Here is a 25,213-nt window from a genome sequence, read left to right as displayed (position 1 = left end):
GATGACGCAACCGTGCCTGACAAGTGAAGTCATAACCAACGTAAAACAAAAAGAGGTTGTATAAAATGGAGCAAAATTTAATGGAAATTAAGCAAAAGTTAGAGCGTTGGGAAACTTTTGGAAACCAAAAATGGCAGCTAAGAAAACCGTAAGCAGTGAAAAAAAAAACAATATGAAAGCAAGCTATCCAATAATATCGCAGAGGATACCAAATGTTTCTTCAGATATATAAAGAGTAAAAGGGAGGAGAGAGTAGATATCTCACGGCTGGAAAATGATGCGGAAGCGGTAATAATGGGGAAAGAGAAATGACAAACGAACTGTTGAAGTATTTTGCCTCTGCCTTCGCTGTTTGCCGAAAGTTCGAGGGTGCCAGGGTGGAAAGGTAAGTGCTATTACTGAAGAGAAGGTCCTTAGGAAACTGAAAGGTCTGAAGCTGGATGTTAACTGGACCAGATGGAGGCGAGCTGAGGACAATGTGGAGGGATTAATAATTATCATTCTAAAATCCCTAGATTCTGCTATGTTTTCGGAGGACTAGAAATTGTAAATGTCACTCCATTCTTCAAGAAGGGAGAGAGACAGAAGAAACGAAACTATAGGCTAGCTAGCCTGATTTCAGTGATTGGGTGGACGTTGGAGTCGATTGTTAAGGATGTGGTTTCAGGGTACGGAGGCATATGATGTAACATGCCAAAGTCGGCAAGGGAAATTATTGGCCGAACAATCTGTTCAAATTTTTGAGGAAATAACAAGCAGGATAGGGGAAATGGAATCGGTGTATGCTGTGCACTTGAATTTCAAAAGGCCTTTAACAAGGTGCTGTACGTCAGCTTGCCTAATAAAATAAAGGTCCATGGTATTACAGGCAATATACTAGAATGGATACAGCATTGGCCGATTAGCAGGAAGCAAACAGTCGTAATAAAGGGAGCCTTTACTGATTGGCTACCGATGACTATTGGTGTTTCCCAGGGTTCGGTTTGGAATGTCCTTTATTTATCTTGTATGTCCATGATTTGGATGACCCAAATGATACCGTTGTGGCCACGTTTGTGGACAGTACGATGATCGTCGGGGGTGTGCACGTTGAGTTGAACTAGGAGGGAGGCTGCAGGAGGACTCAGACAGATTGGGAGAATGGACAAAGAACTGGCAACTGGAATATAGCGTCGGGAATTATATGGTCATGCACCAAAATGTAGCACCTCACACTTACCAGCATTACACTCCATCTGCCATCGTTCAGCCCACTCTTCTAACTGGCCTAAATCTCACTGTAAGCTTTGAAAACCTACTTCATTATCCACAACACCATCTATCTTAGTATCATCTGCATACTTACTAATCCAATTTACCACCGCATCATCCAGATCATTAATGTAAATGACAAACAACATTGGACCCAGTATAGATCCCTGAGCCACACCACTAGTCACCGGTCTCCAACCTGACAAACTGTTATCCACCACTACTCTCTGGTATCTCCCATCCAGCCACAGTCGAATACATTTTACTACTTCAATGTTAATACCTAACGATTCAACTTTCCTAACTAACCTTCCGTGTGGAACCTTGTCAAAGGCCTTACTGAAGTCCATATAGAAAATATCCTCTGCTTCATACTCGTCAACTTTCCTAGTAACATCTTCAAAAAATTCAATACGATTTTTCAAATATGAATTTCTACACCTAAATCCATGTTGACTGTTCCAAACCAGACCCTCTCTATCCAGATAATTATATGGACCATCTCTAAGAATACTTTCCATTAATTTACCCACCACTGCCACTGCCGTCAAACTTACAGGCCGTTAATTGCTAGGTTTACTCGTAGAACCCTTTTTAAACAATAGAACCACATGAGCAATATGCCAATCCTCCAGCACCATCACAGTTTCTAATACCATTTGAAATAATTCTGTCAGAGCCCCTTCTATTTCTACACTAACTTCCCTCAAGTCCTAGAAAATATCCTGTCAGGACCTGGAAACTTATCGACTTTTATATTTTTTAAAAACGTCAGTACTTCCTCTTCTTTAATCATCATAGCTTCCATAACTACCCTATTTTCCCTGACCGTACACAATTCAATACCCTTCTCCCTAGTGAATGCCGAAGAAGAGAAATTGTTCAAATTCTCCCCCATCTCTTTTCGCTCCACACATAGCTGTCCACTCTGATTCTCTAAGGGACCAATTTTATCCCTCACTATCCTTTTGCTATTAATATAACTGTAGGAGCCCTATAGACTTATTTTCACCTTACTTGCTAAAGCAGCCTCATATCTTCTTTTAGCTTTCCTAACTTCTTTCTTAAGATTCTTTTTACATTCTTTATATTCCTCGAGCTCTCAAAAGGGGACCGTCCATTAAATAACACCGCACACCTCATTTACTGCATGCTGCCTATATTTATTGTAGATATCTCTCTTTTTCCGAACCACGTTTATAAAATCACTTGAAAACCATGGCTCTCTCAAACTTTTAACCTTTCCTTTCAAGCTGACAGGAACATAAAGATTCTGTACCCTCAAAATTTCACTTTTAAATGACCTCCATATCTCTATTACATCTTTCCCATAAAACAAATTGTTCCAATCCACTCCTTCTAAATCCTTTCGCATCTCTTCAAAGTTAGCCTTTCCTCCAATCAAAAGTCTCAACCTTGGGTCCAGACCTATCCTTCTCCATAATTATATGGAAACTAATGGCATTGTGATCACTGGACCCGACGTGCTCCCCAACAGATTCCTCCGTCACCTGACCTATATAATTCCCTAACAGGAGATTCAACACTGCCCTTTCTCTAGTTGGTACCTCTACGTATTGCTGAAAAAAACTATCCTGCACACATTTTACAAACTCCAAACCATCCAGCCGTTTTACAGAATGGGCTTCCCAGTCTATGCATGGAGAAGCAAAATCTCCCACAATCACAACCTTGTGCTTACTACAAGTATCTGCTACCTCCTTACAAATTTACTCCTCCAATTCTCGCTCCCCATTAGGTGGTCCATAATACACCCCATAAGTGTTACTACACTTTCCTATTCCTCAATTTCAGCCAAATAGCCTCCCTAGACGGCCCTCTAATCTATACTGCCAAAGCACCGCTGTAATATTTTCTCTGCAGTTCAACACCTCCTCCTCTTGCCCCTCCGATTCTATCACACCCGAAGCAACGAAATCCAGGAATAATTAGTTGCCAATCAGATCCCTCCTGCAACCATGTTTCACTAATAGCTACAACATCATATTTCTAGGTATCAATCCATGCCCTAAGCTCATCCACCTTTCTTACAATGCTCCTTGCATTAAAATAAATGCATTTAAGAAATTCTCCTCCTCTTACTCTCTGGTTATCCCTAAAGGTGCAAACAACTTTACTATCTTCTTTCTCTTCCTTCTCCCCAACATCTTCGGTCTGAGCGCTCACCTTCTCTATCACCTGCCTATCACACACTGTCTGCAAGCTTTCTCTTTTTGTGAACTAACCTCCTCGCTGCTAGCCTCTTCATTTTGATTCCCACCCGCTACCATTCTAGTTTAATGTCCCTCCAGTAGCCTTAGCAAATCTCCCCGCCAAGATATTCGTCTCCCTAGGATTCAAGTGCAAACCGTCCATTTTGTACAGATCACACCTGCCGCAAAGGAGATCCCAATGATCCAGAAACTTGAATCCCGGCCCCCTGCTCCAATCCCTCAGCCACGAATTTGTCCTCCACCTCATTCCACTCCTACTATCACTGTCGCGTGGCACAGTCAGTCATAACGAGATTACGACCTTCTTCTCAAGTCCCTTCCTAACTCCCTATATTCTCCTTTCAGGACCTCTTCCGTCTTCCTACCTAAGTCATTGGTACCTATATGTACCACTGCCTCTGGCTCCTCACCCTCCCGCTTCGGGATATCTTGGACGTGATCAGAAACATCCCAAACCCTGGCCTCAGGGGTTAAACTACCAGCCGGGTCTCCTGACTGCGTCCACAGAATCGCCTATCTGACCCCCTAACGATCGAGTCCCCTGTTACTACTGTCTTCCGCTTCCTTTCTCTACCTTTCTGAGCCACAGGGCCAGATGCTGTGCCGGAGACATGGCAGTTGCTTTCTGTAGTTCCTTAAAAACTTCCCAATCCTCAATCTTCCCACTAATTTTGCGCTGTTGTATGCTTGTTTCATTTGTTTTTACAATGGCTTTGACTTTCCTCGTCACACATGGTTGTACTATTCTACTATTTGCGTATTTCTTCATTTATGGAATACAGATGTCCTGCACCTTCCTCATGTTTCCCCAGAAGCACACGCCATTGTTGCTCTGCTGACATCCGTGCCAACAGCTGCTTCGAATCTACTTTCGCCAACTTCTCTCTCATACTACTGTAATTTCCCTTACTCCACTGAACTACCGCAACTTCAGACTTTACTTTCTCCCTAGCAAATTACAAGAACTCAATAAGATTGTTCCTTAGGGTTATTTTACCTTACGCTCCCAAATCGCCTCCTGTTCATTACTTAACACCCAATCCAGTATAGCTGAACACCTAGTATGCTCAACGACAAACTGTTCTAAAAAGCCATCTTATAGGCCTTCAACAAACACACCTTCTTGAGATCCATTGCCAACCCGATTTTCCCAATCGACCTGCATGTTAAAATTTCCCTCGATTACCATAACATTACCCTTTTGGCACACCTTTTCTATATCCTGTTGTAATCGATGGTCCACGTCTCAGCAATTGTTGGGAGCCCTGCATACAACTGCCATCAAAGTCCTTCTAGTTTCTTAACTCAACCCACAAGGTTTCAACATCTTCTAATCCTATGTCACATCTTACTGCTGATTTTATGCCATTATTTACCAGCAGAGCAACGCCACCCCATCTGCCTACCCTTCTATTACTCCGATTTAACGTGTAACCTTGGACATTCAGCTCCCAACTGCAACCATTCCTATTCACGATTCAGTGATGGCTAAAAAATCATACCTGGTCATCTGCAATAGTGCAACAAGATCGTCCACCTAATCTCCTATACTACGTGTATTTAGATACAAAATCTTGAGTACCGTATTCCAGAGCCTTTCTGATTCTGCATCCCTAATGTTTTGATACTAAACCTGTTGGCTACAATTAAGTCTCGTTACCTGCCTGCCATTCTTGACAGTGTGACGGCACGCTATCTTTATTTTCTTTCCATCCGTCCTATGCTGAGTCCCTTCACTCCGCTTCCCACCCCCAGCCAAATTAGTTTAAACACTCCCCAACAGTTCTAACAAACCTGCCCGCAAAGATATTGGTCGCCCTCGGGTTCAGGTGCAACCCGTCACTTTTGAACAGGTCATACCTCCCCCAGAAGAAATTCCAATGATTCAAGAACCTGAAACTCTGCCCCTGCACTAGCTTTTCATCCAAGCATTTATCTGCCAGATCATCCTGTTTCTATCCTCACTGGCACGTGGCACAGGCATCAATCTAGACATTACCACACCGGAAGTCTACCTCTCTACCTTGCCCTCTAAATTCTTCTTTCAGAACTTCTTTGCTTTCTATGTCACGGGTACCAATATGTACCAAGCCATCTGGCTGCTCTCCCTCCCTCTCCAAAATAATTCCTTAGATATCCAAGGCTGGCTCTCCCCACCCCTACTGCCCTTCCTTTGAACTGAAATATACTTTTGTTGAGCACCTTGACAAATCTTTTTGAAAGTCTTCCACTGTCCCTCTACCGTTTGTGTTCCTAGTCTACATCAGCCAAATCTTCCCACATCCCTTTGTTTTCCACGTTGTTTAGGAATAATACACTGGTTTTACATAAAACTATTGCTCGTTCTATTTGTATGAGAAAGTCACTCATACTGTGATCTCTCTTTCCAGGAGGATCCCTAACTACAAGGTCACTAATGTTTCCTGTGTCATTGCACAGTCCCTTGTAGGTTCAGGAAAATGCTATTCAAGAAAGCCATCACATATGCATTCTATGAAAGCCTCCTAAAGACTGTTTCGACCAACTTGATTCACCCAATCTATGTGCAAGTTAAAACCCCAATGATAACTGCTGTTCCATTCCTACGTGCCTCAGATTTTTCTGTTATTGCCTGTGCCACTGTACTGTTATGATTCAGTGACCCATAAACTACTCCCACTAGAGATTTTTCCTTTTTCTGTCCCTCAACTATACCCGGATAGATTCAGTATTCTACTTCTTAGATCTTATATCGTCTCTCACTGTCACCCTGATCTCTTCTTTAATTCAGAGCGCCGCCCCAACTCTCTTACCTTCCTGCCTATCCTTCCCTATTACCTGATATCCTTGGATAGTTAATTCCCAATTCTCTCCTCCCGACAACGACGTCTCAGTAATGGCCACTAAATCACGCCTCTTTGTACTGATGTGGGTCTCTAGTTCACTGACCTTGTTTCGAAACTTATTGGCATGCAAGTAAAGTGCCCTTACACTCATTGTGCTTTTAAAATCTTGTAATCTTTTACTCTTTTGTACTTGACTTTTCTTCAGTCCGCTCTTACTTTTCCCCTTTTTTCTTTTGCTTTTTTTTATCTTTATCTTCCACACTTTTCTTTTATACTTTATCCACACTTCACCAATATCCACTGTCCTGATGAAGGTTGGAGGAACAACACCTTCTATTCCATTAGGGTAGCCTCCATTCTAATGGCATGAACATCGATTTCTCAAACTTCCGGTAATGCCACCAACCATCCCACTTCCCATCCCTTTTTTCCTTCTATCACCTCATCTCACCAATAAATCTATTCGTCAGCCTTATTTTCTCCAGTCCTGTCGAAGGGTTTTGGCCCGAAACTTCGACTGTACTTTTTTTTCCATAAATGCTACCAGGCCTGTCGTGTTCCTTCAGCATTTTGTGTGTGTCTTGCTCGGTCTACCGTAACATTGCTCTTTTGACATATATTTTCTATCTCCCGTTGTAATTTGTCGACTATAGCTTTACTACTGTCTGGAGGCCTGTATATAACATGGGTCATCTGACCCATGCAGTTGCTTAGCTCTACCTATAATAATTGAACAAATTCCGACCCCATGTCACCTGCTGCGGCTTCCCCCGGTAGTTCGTCTACCTCAACAGTATCCAAAGTGGTATACTGTACTTATTACTGGATGAAACAGCCATGGAAGAGACTCTCCTGCTGAGAGTCACCCTGTTACCTGCCTCCTGCAAACTAGAGTTGACTGCCTCAATATAGCTTCTACTTATCACTTTCCAGGTCGCCAGTCTGAGCCGAAGGTAATTAAGCAGCAGCTCCAGTTCTTTAGCACGTTCTCGTGCTGCAGCTTGGTGTTCAAGGTGCAGGTTTGGTCATCCAGAAGGCCGGAGGTCGCCCAGCATTCCCATCTCACGGAGAGGGCGAACCACAGCCCCATGGAGCCATTCACACGGTACGAACTGTGCCTGAACAGACGAAGAATAGGAGAGAAGAAAAAGAAACTTAACAGATATCTACCTCCCCCGAGCCTCCCCAAAGCCTCCCCACTCTGCCACCCGTCCGCACACAACAATGGCGGTTCTTATTCGACCTTACTAATGATTCCTGTTCACTGATAGAGCGCCGCAAAGCGCTGCCTTTTTCGCCTTGAGTGCGATCTCAAGTGGAGAAATAGCTGACGCCATCCCTGCAGTTCTTTTCATCACATCAGCACAACATGCAAAAGGAATAACAGAATTCAGAATTAATTGTTTCAGTTACAGAGAAAATGTACTGTTTGCAAACAACAAGGTGTAAGGGCATTTCGAGCCAAATTGTGAGGTCAGGAGCTTGTCTTGTCGTATCGCGGAGCTGTTCGATAGGCTTATAAGCACGGGATGGAGACTGGTGGTAAGTTCTCAGGCTTTTAGATGTTCTGACAGATCGGAGAATAGGGGATGTGTTTAATGCCTGGGCTGGGAATTAATATGTTGGTCAGGATTATAACTCTCAAAAGTTGAATCAAAATAGAGTCAAGTTGGAAAGTTTTTTTTCCTACAACAAAGATTACATGTGATTCATGTGTCGAACTCAGCTGCGCTGTGTTTCCTCCATTCCAGTTAAACTCTGCTTGTTTGCAACATATTGCTTATTCATTGCCGCACTTTAAAGACAAAATGCGTTCTGGGCTATCATCTTATAACTATATAACCATATAACAATCACAGCACGGAAACAGGCCATCTCGGCCCTCCTAGTTCGTGCCGAACTCTTAATCTCACCTAGTCCCACCTACCCGCACTCAGCCCATAACCCTCCACTCCTATCCTGTCCATATACCTATCCAATTTTACCTTAAATGGCACAACTGAACTGGCCTCTACTACTTCTACAGGAAGCTCATTCCACACAGCTATCACTCTCTGAGTAAAGAAATACCTTCTAGGACGTATACACAGTCATTGTCCTCTATTAAATCTTCCCCCAGATAATTAGATCTGCAGGGTGCGTAGAGATCAAAGCAACAATACAAACGCTGAAGGAACGCAACAGGTCAGGCATAGTCTGCGCAGGGAAATGGACAGTCCAGATTTCAGGTCGAGACATTTCATCTAGACTGAAAGATCGAGGGGAGATGACAAGCATGAAGAGATGAGGTGTAAGTAGTAGACTAACCACAGCAGGTAATAGGTATGGATCCTGGTGAGGGGTTGGTGAGAAGTAAATAGGGGAGGGAAGAGTGTGAATATGGCATAGGCCGTGAAGTGATGGGTAGGTCCAACTGAGCGAGGCAGCAATGGGCGGATTAGGGAGAGAAGAGTGGGAATAGTGACAGAGGCTGGAAGGTAAGTAGGTGGGGTCAGTTGAGACCATAGCACCATAAGACATAAGAGCAGAATTGTACCATTTGAACCATCGAATGTGCTCCGCCATTTGGTCATGGCTGATCCATTTTTTCCCTTCGTCAACGACACACCCTGGCCTGTAACAACCCACTCTGTAACCTCTGATGCCATCTCCAAGCAATAACCTATTAAGTTCTTTCTTAAATACACCAAACTACCAGGCCTCCACAGATGCCTGCTGTAAAAAATTCCAGAAATTCACCTCCATCGAGCAGAAGAAATTTCTCCACATCTCTGTTTTCAATCGATGCGCCTTTATCCTGAGGCTGCGCCTTCTAATCCTAGACTCCTCCACCATGGGAAGCATTCTTTCCAGATCTGCTCAGTCTAGGCCTTTCACCATTCGACAGATCTTAATGAGATTGCTCCCTCATCCTTCTAAATCCCAGCGAGAATAGATCCGGAGCTATCAATCGTTCCTTGTCTGAACATATATATCATATAAAGGTGCGGTCCCAACACGACCCCATTCCGAACACCACTAGTCATTGGAAGCCAACCAGAAAAGAATAATTTTATTCCAACTCACTGCCAGTCAGCCAATTCTCTAACAATGCCAGTAACTTTCCTGTCATACTATGGTAAGCATCCTCATGTGTGGCACCTTGTCAAAGGCCTTATGAAATTCCAAATGTACAACATCCACTGGATACTCTTTATCTCTCCTACTTGTACTCTCTTCCAAAAAGTCCAACAGGCTCGTCAGGCAATATTTTCCCTTCAGAAAAACATGCTGACCTTGTCTTACTTTGCATGTGTAATCAAGTACTCCACAGCTTTATACTAAACAATTGACTCCAACATCTTCCCAACCACAAAGTTCAGGCTAACTGGTCTATAATTTCCGCTCGACTGCTATCCTCCTTTCTTAAAGAGGTTAGTGACATTTGCAATTTTCCACTCTCTGGTATAGCATGGATGGGCAGAGAGCAATCACTCTTGAAAAATCGTTACCAATTCTTCCACAATTTCTAACGCTAGCACTTTCAGAAACCTGGGGTGTACTCTATTTGCTCAGAGTGAAATATGTACCGACAGGCTTTTCAGTTTTCTGAGCACATTCTTCCTTGTAATATTAACTGTACTCACTTCTCTTCCCTCATGCTCTTCAACATCTGTTAGTGTTTTCCACAGCGAATACTGATGCAGAATACTAATTTAGTTCATCTGCCAGCTCCTTCTCCCAGCATCACTTTCTAGCGGTCGTATATCCACTCTGACCTTTCTTTTATTTTTGTACATACTTGAAAAAGATTTTACTGTCCACTTTGACTTTGTTTGCTAGCTTTCTTTCATATTTTATCATTTCCCTTCTGAAGATTCTTTTATTTGTCATCTGTAGGCTTTTAAAAGATCCCCAATCCTCTAACTTCCCGCAAATTTTTGCTTTGTTGCATGCCCTCTCTTTTGATTTTACATTAGCTTTTACTTCCCTTGTGAGACACAGATATACTATTTTGCCATTTGATTATTACTTCGTTTTTTGGACCTCATTTATTCTGCATCTTCCTCATTTTTCCCAGAAATTCATGTCATTACTGCTCTGCTGTCATCATTTCCAACATCTCCTTACTTTGACCAGTTTTTCTCTCATACCTTTAATTTCAGTGGAGCAATTTCCTTCACTCCACTGAAATACTACTACGTTAGACTTTACTTTCTTCCTACCAAATTTCAAGGAAACTCAATATCCCTCCGACGCAATGTGTAACTTCGGACATTCAACTCCTAAGTACAACCATCTTTCAGCCACGTTTGAGTGACAGACACAGCATCATACATGCCAATCTGTAATAATATTGCAACAAGATCATCCACCTTATTTCTAATACTCCCCGTATAGAGATATTACACTTTCAGTAATGTATTTCTTTCCCCTTTTTAATTTTTCATACCTAATGCACTAATACTCACTTTGCTGAATGAAATTTTGTTCTATTATCTGTCTGTCCTTCCTAACAGTCTGACAGTACGCAATTTTTGCTTTATTACCATCCAACCTATCGAGTCCCCTCACTCCGGTTTCCGCCCCCCTGCCAAATTAGTTTAAACCCCCCCCCCCCCCAAACAGCTCTAACAAAGTTGCCCGCAGGAGTATTGGTCCCTTCAAGTTCGGGTGCAAACCGTCACTTTTGTACAGGTCATACCTCCCCCAGAAGAGACGCAATGATCCAAGAGCCTGAACAGTGCACCCTGCACCAGCTTCTCAGCCACGTAGTAATCTGCCAGATCAACCTTGTTTCTACCCACACAGGCACGTGGCGCAAGCTGCAATCCAGAAATTACCTCCCTGGAGGTCCTACTTCGCAGCCTTCTGCCTAACTCTCTAAATTCTCTTTTGAAGACAGTTTTGCGTTTCCTTCCCTTGTGATTGGCACCAATACGTACGAAAACATCTGGCTGCTCTCTCTCCCCCTCCAAAATGCTGCGGACGTGATCCAACCCTGTATTCTGGGGGACAATATATCATTCGACTGTCCCATTCAAGTCCATAGTGTCTACAGAAAACAGGTGTTAGGCAGATGCGGTGGGAAGAGTGGGTATTGTGATAGAAACTGGAAAGTGATATGTAGAGCCCACAAAGAAATACAAAATTTCAGACTTATCATTTCAGCAAAGCATGTTGCCTTACTATTCTGAAGGAAATACGCAAATCTAGTCCATCAAATTCGCATTTAATCCATCAGGAAATATATAACTAATGTGAATTTACCACTAAGCGTTTCAACTGTAGTGTGTCCATCATATTACTACAGAACGCAGGTTACTCCTGGCAATGTTATTTTGAGGTTTCGACTGACTCGACAATCGATTCGCTCCCTTTAACATAAGCCATTGTGTTTCAAAATAAAATTATTAGCGAAATGGGAAGGAATAAAGCAAAAGAGTGAGTTATTATGATCTCTATGAACACTAGCTTTCAGCTGTGCCTAATTGGCTGTTTATCTGTTTCCAAAATGACCAACACAGCCGTAATCACGTGTCCCTATTTATGGCCATATAGCATGCCACGGTATATTTGTTTATGTCTCAAATTAGATTAAAGTGCCGATTTGTCATTTCTTTCATCAGGGGAAACAATATTGCTCGCCCAAGCATGAGCTCAAATACATAACTGTGCTGTCCTTTTTAGCAGGAGTTAGAACGAAAGCAAATATGTGTTGTGTGGTTCTTTGGGGGTTATTGTTGTCTCTTGCCGTGCCTACTGGCAGCCTGATATGTAAACGTAGAGAAATGTTTGATTTGTCTAGTTTATCGAAGGAAGGAGACATCGATATCGGTGGAATTTTTGGTCTGCACTCCCGTACAGAGGATTCGGAACTTTCATTTGATATCAGACCGAGAGCTGTGAAATGTGAAAGGTCAGATTAGTGCGCTGAGTGCCGGGTCTGTCATTTCTCTGTAACCTAAATCTAATTTGATTTTCTCTGTTATAGTCTTCTAATGGGGAGTATTAGACCTAGATCTTTAACCCAGAATCTCTTTCCACAGAAATTGCTGGAAATACGCTTTATCTCCAGATAGAATATTTCCAGCCTTTACTGATTTTCATATTCAGTTCGTTAGCAGGAGATGGGAGTGGAGTAACATTTGTTGCGATAGAATCAATTTCAGTTTCTGTCTGTTTGCCTGTTGCTCGTTCCGAAGCGTTTCTCTAAAAGTTTAATCCAGAATTTAATTGCGTTTTGATAGTTTTTATTAGCTTCGGCATGGATGGGTTCTCATACAGGCAGCATCGTTTACTAGACTAGATTCTTCCATAGTTTCCAACAACTCCTGTATTCCTGGCATTAATTCCATTTATTTTGATCATAAAGAGAAGGAAATAAAATAGTTTCTTTGAAATCTATATATATTTTTATTTCCAATTAATCTACAACAGAAATACAGATGTGATGCAACCTACTCCACAAACAATGAAACTGAAGAGAATTTTGAGAAAGTGTAATAGTTGTTCTGTTTGATGACTTGCATTCTCAATTAAAACGTCAGAAATCATTAGTGATAGCGACCTAATAGTTATTTACCAGACAAATCGCACTCAACTTTCCGGTAGGAAAACATGATTCATTATATCGAGGCACGACAGAAATCATCCTATCTGGATGCATGTTGTCCTGCTCTACATATCATAGCGTAGAAATGCAGAGAATTGCGGACACATCTCATCAGACCGCGGACTCCAGGCTCCCTTACATTTTCTGTCAATGCTCCATTCTCACTCGGTAAAGCAACGAGCATAGTCGAAGACCACGGTCCCAAATATACATCTTCTTCCCTTTTTCCATCAAGCAAAAGATACAAAATCCTGCATTTACGGACAACTAGCTCAAAGACAGTTTTCACTCTGGTGTTATAAGATTGATAAATAGTTCCCAAATATGATAAGATGGCCATTAGACCTCATAATCTACTTCGTTATGATCTTGCATCGTTTTGGTTACCTACACTGTATTTTCTCTCTATATGTTGCACCCATATTCTGCATTTTGTTTTGATTTGTCCTACCTCAATGCAGTGTTCAATGATTTCATCTGTATGATCAGTATGCAAGACAGGCTTCTCACAGTTTTTAAATAATATGACAAGAATAAGCGGTAATAATTTTAGTAGGATCGACGCAACACTGACATACCATTTCATGGAGTCATTGAGTCCTCGAACTACATAACAGAAACGGGCCCTTCGGTCCATATAGTCTATCCGATCCATTAGTCTCTCGGGTCCCATTGACTGCACCTCCAGAACCCTCCATTGATATCTCAATCAAATACCTGTCAAAATTTATCTTAAATGTTGAAATCGTCCCCGCATTCACTATTTGCCCTCGTTACTCGTACCATACTCACTACTCTCTGAGTGAATTTCCCCCTCACGTTCCCTTTAAGCGTTTCACCTTTCACCCTTAACCCAAAACCTCTAGTTGTACTCTCACCGAATTTTTGTGAGTCTATCCTTTTTTTATATCCCTAATGCCCCTAATAATTTAATATTCCTCTATCAGACCTCCCTTCAGTTCTCCACGTTCCACAGAAAAAGTCCTAGCCTATTCATCTTTCCGTCTATGCTTAGTTCCTCAAGTCCCGACAATTTCCTTCATGATATTTACAAATGAATTACACTAAACGATTCGGAAGTTCCTGTTTCTGGGCTGGATTCAGAATACAAAGTTTGACATTACAGTAATCAGAACTGAGAGAATTTAGGCTGGACTATATAACATTGGCAGTTTTGGTGACAGGCGGGCCAAATTCCGTGCCGAATAATTCATTGACATTCTCTTAAAACCTGATAGAATTGATACAAATGTAAGAATATGTAATCAAGTTGATGTCAACCCTTATCGGGTATAAATTCAGAATTGTGAAGTACGTACAGAATGACGCTTAATGGGGAACAATGTGTTTTTCTTTAATACCTGTATTGTAGGAGAACCGTGTCCACAACGACACCGGATCACACAAGCCAACTAAAGGGTTCAGCCCCAAGCGTTGACTGTCCATTTCGCTCTATCGATTCGATAGACTCCAGCAGCTCACCTTTTGCCACTGACTATTACTTTCCCTGGCCGAAGAGAATTAATAACGATTGTAGAAATGCTAGGAATTTAAATTAAATAGAAAATACTGCATAATGGGAAATTAAAACTAACTTATAACTTATAAAACTCTCTCTCTCTCTCTCTCTCTCTCTCTCTCTCTCTCTCTCTCTCTCTCTCTCTCTCTCTCTCTCTCTCTCTCTCCCCCCTCTCTCTCACTCCCTCTCTCTCTCTCTCTCTCGCTCTCTCTCTCTCAAGGACAACGACAGGCTCAAGAACAACTCGTATCACAATGTTGATTAGTGCCTCTTGACTGTCTCCTGTATGATAGGATGTGTTCTTGAACTCACAATCAGTCTCTTTATGGCCTTGACATAAAGGTTTAACAGCTAGCAAAGCACCAAATCTCTTTCTGTACACCGGATTGAGATTCATGATGTAATTGAAGAGCTAAACTACAGGCAGTCCTCGGGTTATGAACGGCCGAGTTATTCACAGCTCTGCTTAATAAGGAGCTTTATAATATTGTTAAGCTCTACAACCTGCCGTACCTACACATCTTTATTTCTACTGAGGGAATGCCGACTTGCCTCTCCTGTTTTCCCTTGATCTATATTAATGCACTGCTTTTATGAAAATATCTTTACGGTTGGCGTGCAAAACACAATTTACACTATACATGTGGCAATAATGACCTGATTTACTAATTTACCAAGCATCTCCTTGCAGTTTGGAATTCCAAGTGTTCCGCTACATTCAGGCGATGATATTTGCGATTCAAGAGATTAACAGGAGTCCTGTTCTCCTTCCAAATATTACATTGGGCTACAGGATTTATGATTCGTGCAGTCTGCCTCGCTTCTCAGTGAAAGCGGCATTCGACCTGATCAACGGACTAGACCCAATATTTCCGCAGCTTTCATGTAATCCGCGCTCACTGGTCCCCGCCATCGTGGCGGAATCGGAATCTTCGCTCTCTCTGGCTTTGGCGGCGTCAATCGGTCCTTTGAAAGTTCCTATGGTGAGAACATTTATTTTTAAATTCGTGTTCTTTGCAAATAGCCTTAATGCATTTACCGGCGTAAAACAGCAACCTGGTATATAAAAACACAAAAGTACAACTGCAGATGCTGTGGAGCAAAGAATACGAACACAACGCTGGAGGAACTCAGCAAGTCAGGCAGCATCCGTGAGAAAAGATGAAGGGTCTCGGCCCGAAACGTTCGCTACTCTTTTCTCACGGATGCTGCATGACCTGCTGAGTCCTTCCAGCGTTGTGTCCGTAACCTGGTATATAACACGTGTCCCTTTTGTTTCTTCCGACTTGAATACTTACTGAAGGCTTACATGAATTTCATTGCCAGAAATTAGTTTATTGTTGACAGGTGATTCAAACTCCAATGGTCTTCGTCTTTTTTATTGTATGTGTCAGTCACCATATTTAAATACCATTCTGCTCATTTTCCCCTGTCGGTCATATATGATTTAGATGACGGCTTGGTTGTCATGTTTGTAGATGATACGAAGATTGGTGGAGGGGCAGGCAGTGTTGAGGAAACAGATGGGATGCAGGAGGAATTGGACTTAAGAAAATTGGCGGGAAAGTGGCAAATGAAAATGAATGTTGGAAAATGCATGGTCATGCACTTTGTTAGTAGAAATAAATATGCAGACTATTTTCTAAACGGGGAGAAAATCCAGGAATCTGACATGCAGAGGGACTTGGGAGTCCTTATGCAGAGCACCCTGAAAGTTAACTTGTACGTTGAGTCAATGGTGAAGAAGGCAAATGCCATGTTATCATTCATTTGAAGAGGTCAAGAATACAGGAGCGAGGATGTGATGCTGAGGCTTTTCAGGCACTAGTGAGGCCTCACCTTGAGTATTGCGAACAGTCTGGGCCCCTTATCTTAGAAAGGATGTGCTGGCATTGGACAAAGTCCAGGGGAGATTCACAAGGACGATTCAAAGAATGAAAGTTTTATCGTACGAAGAACGTTTAATGGCTCTGGGTCTGTACTCGCTGGAATTCAGAAGGATAACTGGGGATCTCATTGAAACCTTTCGAATGTTGAAAGGCCTAGACAAAGTAGATGTGGAAAGGATGTTTCCTCTGGTGGTAGAGTTTAGGTCAAGAGGGCACAGCCTCAGGATAGAGGGGCCCCCTTTCAAAACAGAAATGCAGAGAAAATTATTTTGCCAAAGGGTATTGAATTGGTGGAAAAAAGTTGTTGCCTCATGCAGCTGTGGAGGCCAGGTCGTTCGGTGTATTTAAGGCAGTGATTGGTAGGTTCATGATTAAGGAGGATCATGATTGGACATGCCTTCAAAGGTTACGAGGAGAAGGCTGGGAATTGGGGTTGAGGAGATCTTAAAAAGAAAGGACCAGCCATGATTCAATAGCAGAGCAGACTCGATGGGCCAGATGTCCTAATTCTACTCGGATATATATTACGGTCATATGGATGTCAAGTGACGAATCACATCAGTCCTCTCCCGTCTCGATTCCCTCCATTCTAGCCATCGATGCGGACTCTCACGTCTCCGTCAACTCCTCTTCGATCCTGGCGACACTTCTATATATTGAAGAGTAATTTAGATTAACGACTTCGCCTACAACACATCGCTGTGATGTAGGGAAAAGCAGAGCACCCGGGGAAAACCTATCAGCCACAGGGAGAACATGTAAGCTCCACGCAGACAGCAACACTCGAATCGGGTGTGAGGCAACAGCACTAACTGGCCTAACAAAGGAAATGCTTGCGGTATTCTGCGGATCAGGCAAGGTTCGTGGAGTGGAACGGACAGTAGACGTTTCCGGCATCTTAATTATTGGTCCAGATTCCAGTGCCTTCAGTCTTACATTTGCAGCAATCTGTCAGCCAAAATGCCGATCATGTTTGGTTTAACAATGGCTTTGGGGTACGATAGAGGAAGTAGGTCGGAGAGCAGCCGGTTAATATATAACAGCCTCAGAAACAAGCACTTATCAAAGTCAAAGTCGAGGTAATCGCGATCTGTGCAAACAAATAAAACATAGAATAGTATAGCACAATACAGGCCCTTCCGCCCACAAGGTTGTGCCGACACTTAAACCTTTCCTCCCATATAACCATCCACCTTAAACTCCTCCATATACCTGTCTAGTAGTCTCTTAAAATTCACTAGAGTATCTGCCTCCACCACTGATTCAGGCAGTGGATTTCACGCACCAGCCACTCTCTGATTAAAAAAAAAATCCTCCTTTAATATCCCCCTTGAACTTCCCACCCCTTACCTTAAGGCCATGTCCTCTTGTATTGAGTGGTGGTGCCCTGGGGAAGAGGCTCTGACTGCTTACTCTATCTATTTCTCTTAATATCTTGTATACCCCTATCATGTCTCATCTCATCCTCCTTCTCTCAAAAGAGTAAAGCCCTAGCTCCATTAATCTCTGATCGTAACGCATACACTCCAAACCAGGCAGCATCTTCGTAAATCTTCTCCGTACCCTTTTCAATGTTTCCACATCCTTCTTATAGTGAGGCGACCAGAACTGGATACAGTACACCAAGTGTGGCCAAAACAGAATTTTATAAAGCTGCATCATTACCTCGCGACTCTTAAATTCTATTCCTCGACTTCTGAAAGTTAACAGCCCATAAGCTTTCTTAACTACCCTATCTACCTGTGAGGCTACTTTCAGGGATCTGTGAACATGTACCCCCAGATCCCTCTGCTCCTCCACACTCCCAAGTATCCTGCCATTTACTTTGTACTCTGCCTTGGAGTTTGCCCTTCCAAAGTGTCCCACCTCACACTTCTCGGGTTAAACTCCGTCTGCCAATTTTCAGCTCACTTCTGCATCCTATTAATGTTTCTCTGCAATCTTCCACAATCCTCTACACTATCCACAGCACCGCCAACCTTAGTGTCGTCTGCAAACTTGCCAACCCACCCTTCTACCCCCACATCCAGTCGTTAATAAAAATCACGAAAAGTAGAGGTCCCAGAACCGATCCTTGTGGGACACCACTAGTCACAACCCTCCAATCCGAATGTACTCCCTCCACCACGACACTCTGCTTCCTGCAGGCAAGCCAATTCAGAATCCAACTGGCCAAACTTCCCTGGGTCCCAAGCCTTCTGACTTGCTGAATAAGCCTACCGTGTGAAATCTTGTCAAATGCCTTACTAAAATCCATGTAGATCACATTCACTGCACTACCCTCATCTATATGCCTGGTCACCTCCTCAAAGAACTCCGTGGACAACGAGGACATAAAGATCCAAGCCAGAGTCTCAGCAATCTCTGCCTTCGCCTTGTGGAGCAGCCTGGGGAGTATTTCGTCAGGCCCCGGGGACTTATCCTTCCTAAAGTATTTTAACAACTCCAACACCTGTTCTCCCTTAATATCAACATGCTCCAGAACATCAACCTCACTCATATTGTCCTCACCGTCATCAAGTTCCCTCTCGTTGGTGAACACTGAAGAGAAGTAATCATTGAGGACCTCGCTCACTTGCACAGCCTCCAGGCACATCTTCCCACCTTTATCTCGAATTAGTCCTATCCTCACTCCTGTCAACCTTTTGTTCTTCACATTACTGAAGAATGCCTTGGGGTTTTCCTTCACCCTACTCGCCAAAGCCTTATCATGCACCCTTCTTCCTCTCCTCCACCCCTTCTGAAGCTCCTTTCATGCTACTCTACATTCCTCAATTGTCCCATCTGATCCTTCATTCCTAAACCTCATGTATGCTACCTTCTTCCACCTGACTAGATTTTCCACCTCATTTGTCACTTGGTACCTTCACCCTACCATTCTTTATCTTCCTCACCGGGACAGATTTGTACCTAACATCCTGCAAGAGACACCAAAACATCGACCATTTGTCCTTAGTATATAGTACATTTCCCTGCAAAAACATCATCACAATTCACACCCGCAACTTCCTCATAATTTTCCCTTTCCCAATTAAAAATTTCTTGTCCTCTCTCATTCTATCCATGATAATGTTAAAGGCCAGGAAACGGTGGTCACTGTCCCATAGATGCTCACCCACTGAGAGATCTGTGACCTGACCTAGGTCGTTACCTAATGCTAGATCTAGTCTGGCATTCCCCCTCGTCGGCCTATTAACATACTGTGACAGGAATTCGTCCTGGACACACTTAACAAACTCTGCCCCATCTAAACCATTGGAACTAATCAGGTGCCAATCAATATTAGGGAAGTTAAAGTCACCGATGTTAACAACACAGTTATTTTTGCACCTTTCCAAAATCTGCCACCCAATCTGCTCCTCGGTATCTCCGCTGCTACCAGGGCGCTTTGTTACATACCCCGTAACTGGGTGTCTGACCAGCAGAGAAATAAGAATCCGTTGGAGTCTGGTGGTACCAAACTAAATGTGTTTATTAGTAAACTACACAACACAATATCAAAAATACAAATATGCATATAAAACAAGTTAGCAGTAACAAACCTAAAAGTATAGGAATAATAATAATCAATAACAAACAAGCTCTATCGATGTCTAAGGGAAAATGAATTGTCATAGGAAAGTACAGAGTTCAGTTCAGTTCATAAATGCTGAAGTGGTTATGTTTGTTGTAATGAAATCGTTGGAGAGAGAGAGAGAGACAGCGAGCGAGATGTAACAACAACAGCTACGGCAGGCAAACCTTTTGTGGTCTTCTTAATCCGTCGTGTCGTTGTGGCCATTCAGTTATGACTCCTCTGGTCTTCAGCTAGACCGTTCTTCTGTGGTGGACTCGTCACTCTGGCATGAGTAGACACACACACGTCCCCACTGGCACTGCTGTAACTCTGTGAGCTTTACTGACCGATCTCTGGGTTCGGTCTCCGAAGCCCCCACCTTTCTGTGGGTTTCCAATACTCAGTCAGTGTCCACTGGTATGTCTGAAGGGTGTCTCTCCAGACCTGTCTTTTATCCCCACTCACGGGGTCTCAGCTATCCATCAACTCTGAACGACCGTGTTCATCAAATAAGGCCACTCCTGCTATCTCCTGAGGAATATTAACGAGCAAAGTAAAGTCCTTGTAGTAGAAGGTAAATAATCCAGGAAGAGTCATAATACAGTAAATCAACAGTCTCTCTCCCCCTCTTATCTGTAGCAGATGTCCTTGCCTGTGTTTCGTCTCTCTTTCTCGTGAGTAGCATAACAACAGCAATAGTTCGTAGTTCTCCGGAGCGGGGGAAATGGTTAACTCTGCACCCCATTGTCCATCAGGCCTGTTGATCACTCATAACAGCTTATAGAATACGCCAAACAGAGTAACTGCTCCCTTCCTGTTCCTAACTTCTACCCATACTGACTCAAAAGAGGATCCTGCTACATTGCCCACCCTTTCTGTAGCTGTAATAGTATCGCTGACCTGTAATGCCATCCCTCCTCCCCCATTTTCCCCCCTCTCTATCCCTTTTAAAACACTGAAATCCAGGAATATTGAGAATCCATTCCTGCCCTGGTGCCGGCCAAGTTTTTGTAATGGCTTCTACATCATAATTCCATGTATGTATCCAAGCTCTCAGTTCATCACCTTTGTTCCTGATACTTCTTGCATTGAAGTACATGAACTTTAGCCCTTCTACCTTACGACCTTACACCCTTTATTCTGCTTCTTTTTCCTCAAAGCCTCTTTATATGTTCGATCTGGCTTTATTCCATGTACTTCTTCCACTGCTCTATCGCACCGGGTCCCATCTCCTTTGCTCCTAGTTTATACCCTCACGAACCATGATAGCAAACCCACCTGCAAGGATATTGCTCCCCCTCGAGTTCAGGTGCAACCCATCCAATCTGCACATGTCCCACCTTCCCCAGAAGAGATCCCAATGATCCAAAAATCTAAAACCATGCCCCCTGCACCAACTCCTCAGCCACCCATTCAACTGCCTTCTCCTCCGATTCTTGCCATCACTATCACGTAGCACTGGCAGCAATCCTGAGAACGCAACCCTTGAGGTCCTGTTCTCCAGGCTTCTGCCTAGATCCCGAAACTCACACTTCAGGACCTCATCCCTCTTCCTGCCTAGCTCGTTGGTACAAACATGTATCACGACTTCTGGTTGCTTTCTCTCTAATACCAGAATGTCATGCACCCAGTCAGAGACATCCCGGACTCTGGCACCCGGGAGATAACAAACCATGCTGTGTCCTTCTCAGGTCAACAAAATCTCCTGTCTGCTCCCCTGACTATAGAGTCCCCAATGTCGACAGCTCTCCTCTTTTCTGACCGACCCTTCTGCACCACAGTGTCAGACTCAGTGCCGGAGGCCCTGCCACAGTGGTTCACCCCTGGTTGGTCGTCCCCACAACAGTATCCAACACGGTATACTTATTATTCAGGGGAATGTCTACAGGGGTGCTCCGCACTGCCTATCAACTCACCTTCGCTTTCCCCCCTCTGACTGTCACCCAATGATCTGCTTCCGGCAGACTAGGTGTGACTACCTCCCTGTAGCTCTCATCTATGACTGCTTAATTCTCCCTTATCAGTCGAAGGTCATACAGCTGCTGCTCCAGATTCCTTACACAGTCTTCCATATCGCCCAGCCGCATGCACTTCTAAGATGTGACTCTGCGGGAGAGGGGAGTTCCCCCAAGACTTCCACATCTCACACAAGAGGCACATCAGCGTCTCAGGCGACATTATAAAGCTTAACTGGGAGCAAGCTCGTCCTCCGCCTCTTCTCGGCGAAGCCTATCGGGTCAAAGCCTCACAGTTCCACTCTTTCACTGGCCCACTCACTCTCTGGCCGCTTTTCACATGGATGAACAGGTGCACAGAAAAAATTATTTGCAACAGCATCACAGACATACAGCATCAGATAAGTAGCATTCGCAACAAAAGCAAAAATAAACATTGATCGTGTGGATAGTCAGAGGCTTTTTCCCAGGGCTGAAATGGCTAACACGAGAGGGCACAGTTTTAAGGTGCTTGGAAGTTGGTACAGAGGAGATGTCAGTGGTAAGTGTTTTACACAGAGCGGTGAGTGCATGGAATGGGCTTCAGGCAACTTTGGTGGAAGTGGATACGATAGAGTCTTTTAAAAGACTCCTGGATAGGTATATGGACCTTAGAAAAATAGAGGGCTATGGGTAAGTAAGTATTTCTAAGTAAGTGCATGTTCGGCGCAGAATTATGGGTCGAAGGGCTTGTATTGTGCTGTAGATTTTTACGTGACATTCACTGTTTTAGTTCGCAAGCTATTGGGATACAAGACGTTTATAATATGAGGATGGGTTTGAAGGAATACGCCTTTACTCAGTCTGCTCTAGAAAGTTAAATTAGAAACCAGAAGGTTGTGAGCGCTGGATAGTTGAAATTGGAAATAGTGTAACACTTACCCAACAGGCTGGTATATGTCTAGGGGAAAAGGAGATTCAGCCACTCACCAAGGAGAGTGTTCTGCCTCCCCAGGAACACTGACCATCGCTGGCAGTTCCGACGTCATGACGTCAGCCCTCGTAAGAAACAACACCCAACTAGACTCTTTACCACACCGTCTAGCTACCAAATCTACCTGCCCCATACCTTTTACCAAACTTAACCCCCGCAATAACACGTCTCCCAAAACTCGAAAATCCACTCCGCTCAGTACACAGGCCTACTGCACCGGTAAATCTTACAACTCGCACCAGTTAACAATCTTGTCTCTGTCCATCTCCGCACTGCTGCCTGCGCGATTCCACAGCCATTACAGTCCAATCCCGGACGAGCCCCAGAAATGTAACACTTACCCAACAGGCTGGTTTATGTCTGGGGAAAAGGAGATCCAGCCACTCACCGACCCCACCTCCTGTACACGCAGGTGCCGTGAGAATCAAGTTAATGCCGCGTGCACACACACGAGATACCGTTACGGAATACACTTTAAAGGTTTTGCTAAAACTAAAAGAGTACAGTGCAATACAATATATATGAAGGAAAAAAAATAAAGTAAAAGGCAACAGCTCATCAAAGTTCAGTCAGTTTAGTGCCCATCATTGGAGCTCGTCACTTTCCTCCGACCTCCACGTTCTTGCACCTCGACCAAGCAGTGAAGCGTTCGTCCACCTTCTTCGGCGTCTTCTTCCCGACTCCCCTGAAAAGACCGCGAAAACCCCCAAGCTCCCAGTTTCACAAGACAAAATAACATTCCCCATTGGTCAAAAAATGAATACAATCCCGATATCAGCAAGTCTAAAGCTAAACAACTGCGAGAGAAAGCACTTATCATACAAAGAAGCATTCCTACTCTTAACAAAATAAAGAAGCCATTTTGATTAACATACACAGTACATTGTACAATAGTAAATCAAGTACAACTTCAAGCTCAAGTTTATTGTTATTCAACCATATAAGGCATTGTGCAAAACTCTTCAGCGCACACAGATATATATATATAAACATCGGACATTGTCTGGTGTCTCACGACTGGGTGCGTCTACACCCACACTACCCCTTGCCCATCGCAGTCCTCTGCCAGCTGTCCCACAATCCTCGCACGACGTACTACACTTGCCATTCCCAACATCCTTCGCTCCCACCAAGTTAACAAACTCGTTCTCCGCTCCACGTTGACAAATACAGTACTGTGCAAAGTCTTAGGCACACTAACTCTATCAATGTGCCTAAGATATTTGCAGATTTATACCACCAAACGAAAAAAAAAACTTTCCTCAGGACGAGATACAGTGCATATAGATCACACAACACGTAAAGTAATATTGCCAGAAGTAAATTAACAAACAAAGATATATATTCCAGAATGCTGACAGCGCTCAGATAAAACTGCTGATCGGTCTTTGACGAGAGTCGTTTCTTCACATTCTCTTTAATTGTCTGATTTATGATTATTTCTTCCATTCTCTGTAAAAAAATGGTTAAATATGGTAAATTCACCACATCTTTTCCCAGGGTTGGGGAATCAAGAACTGCAGGGTATCAGTGTACGAAGACAGCGGGGAGGGGTGGAACGAGCTGCCAGGGGAAGCTATTGACCCAACCACAATTACATTTTGTAGACACATGGGCAGAAATACTTTAGAAGGAAATGGAGCCATATAGAAAGCAGACATATAGCTCTAGTTTCATGGAAATATCTGCATGTAGGTGGTGCACTGAAAGGACTATGCCCTTGATGTACTACTCTGTGACTTTATAACTGAATGGAAGATGCCAGTTGCAGCATTCTCTAAGTAGCAACATTTCATCACGCCGACTTATTCCTGACTGTATTAATTTTACTGTTTTCTTTTCCTGTTTCCATTATGGTTTCTGCCCAGGTTAGCTATTTCTCCACGTGTGCTTGTCTCAGCAACCGGCGAGAATTCCCCTCATTTTTTCGGACGATCCCAAGTGATTACTTCCAGAGCCACGCGTTGGCCCAACTTGTCAAGCGGTTTGGATGGACATGGATTGGAACAGTGAGGAGCGACAACGATTATGGAAACTTTGGGATGCAGGCCTTCACTGAGACGGTTCAGCAGCTTGGAGTTTGCATTGCCTTCTCCGTGTCGTTCCACAGGACGTATTCGAGAGAAAGGTTACTTCATGTTACCCGAATTATTCGGACAGCATCCACAAAAGTCGTGGTGGCATTTCTCGCTCAAGGCGACATGGCCATTTTATTAAGAGAAATAGTTCGACAAAACATTTCTGGTATCCAATGGGTGGGCAGTGAGGCGTGGATCGCAACTTCGCTTCTATCTCCAGAAGAGAACAAAAGATTCGTCACTGGGGCCATCGGGGTTGCGATACGTAATGTGACTATCCCGGGATTCAAAAACTTCTTAACGCGTGTTCATCCGTCTACCTATCCCGGTAATCTTTT

The 25,213-nt window shown here is 43.4% G+C and overlaps 1 protein-coding gene across 1 annotated transcript in view; it reads left to right on the top strand.

Moving 5' to 3' along the window:
• Positions 1-308: 308 nt before the first annotated feature.
• Positions 309-25,213, top strand: part of LOC132403228 (extracellular calcium-sensing receptor-like) — a 26,275-nt gene continuing 1,370 nt past the window's right edge. Inside the window, exons 1-4 of the mRNA XM_059986641.1 lie at positions 309-385; positions 7,311-7,415; positions 15,116-15,407; positions 24,666-25,140. Coding sequence (XP_059842624.1) covers positions 309-385; positions 7,311-7,415; positions 15,116-15,407; positions 24,666-25,140 — 949 coding nt within the window. The remainder of the gene's footprint in view (positions 386-7,310; positions 7,416-15,115; positions 15,408-24,665; positions 25,141-25,213) is intronic.

The sequence above is a fragment of the Hypanus sabinus genome, chromosome 2 (assembly GCF_030144855.1).
Source record: "Hypanus sabinus isolate sHypSab1 chromosome 2, sHypSab1.hap1, whole genome shotgun sequence".
NCBI classification, from domain to species: Eukaryota; Metazoa; Chordata; class Chondrichthyes; order Myliobatiformes; family Dasyatidae; genus Hypanus; species Hypanus sabinus.
Note: the sequence above shows the minus strand (reverse complement) of the source record. Positions and strands in the feature narration are given on the sequence as shown.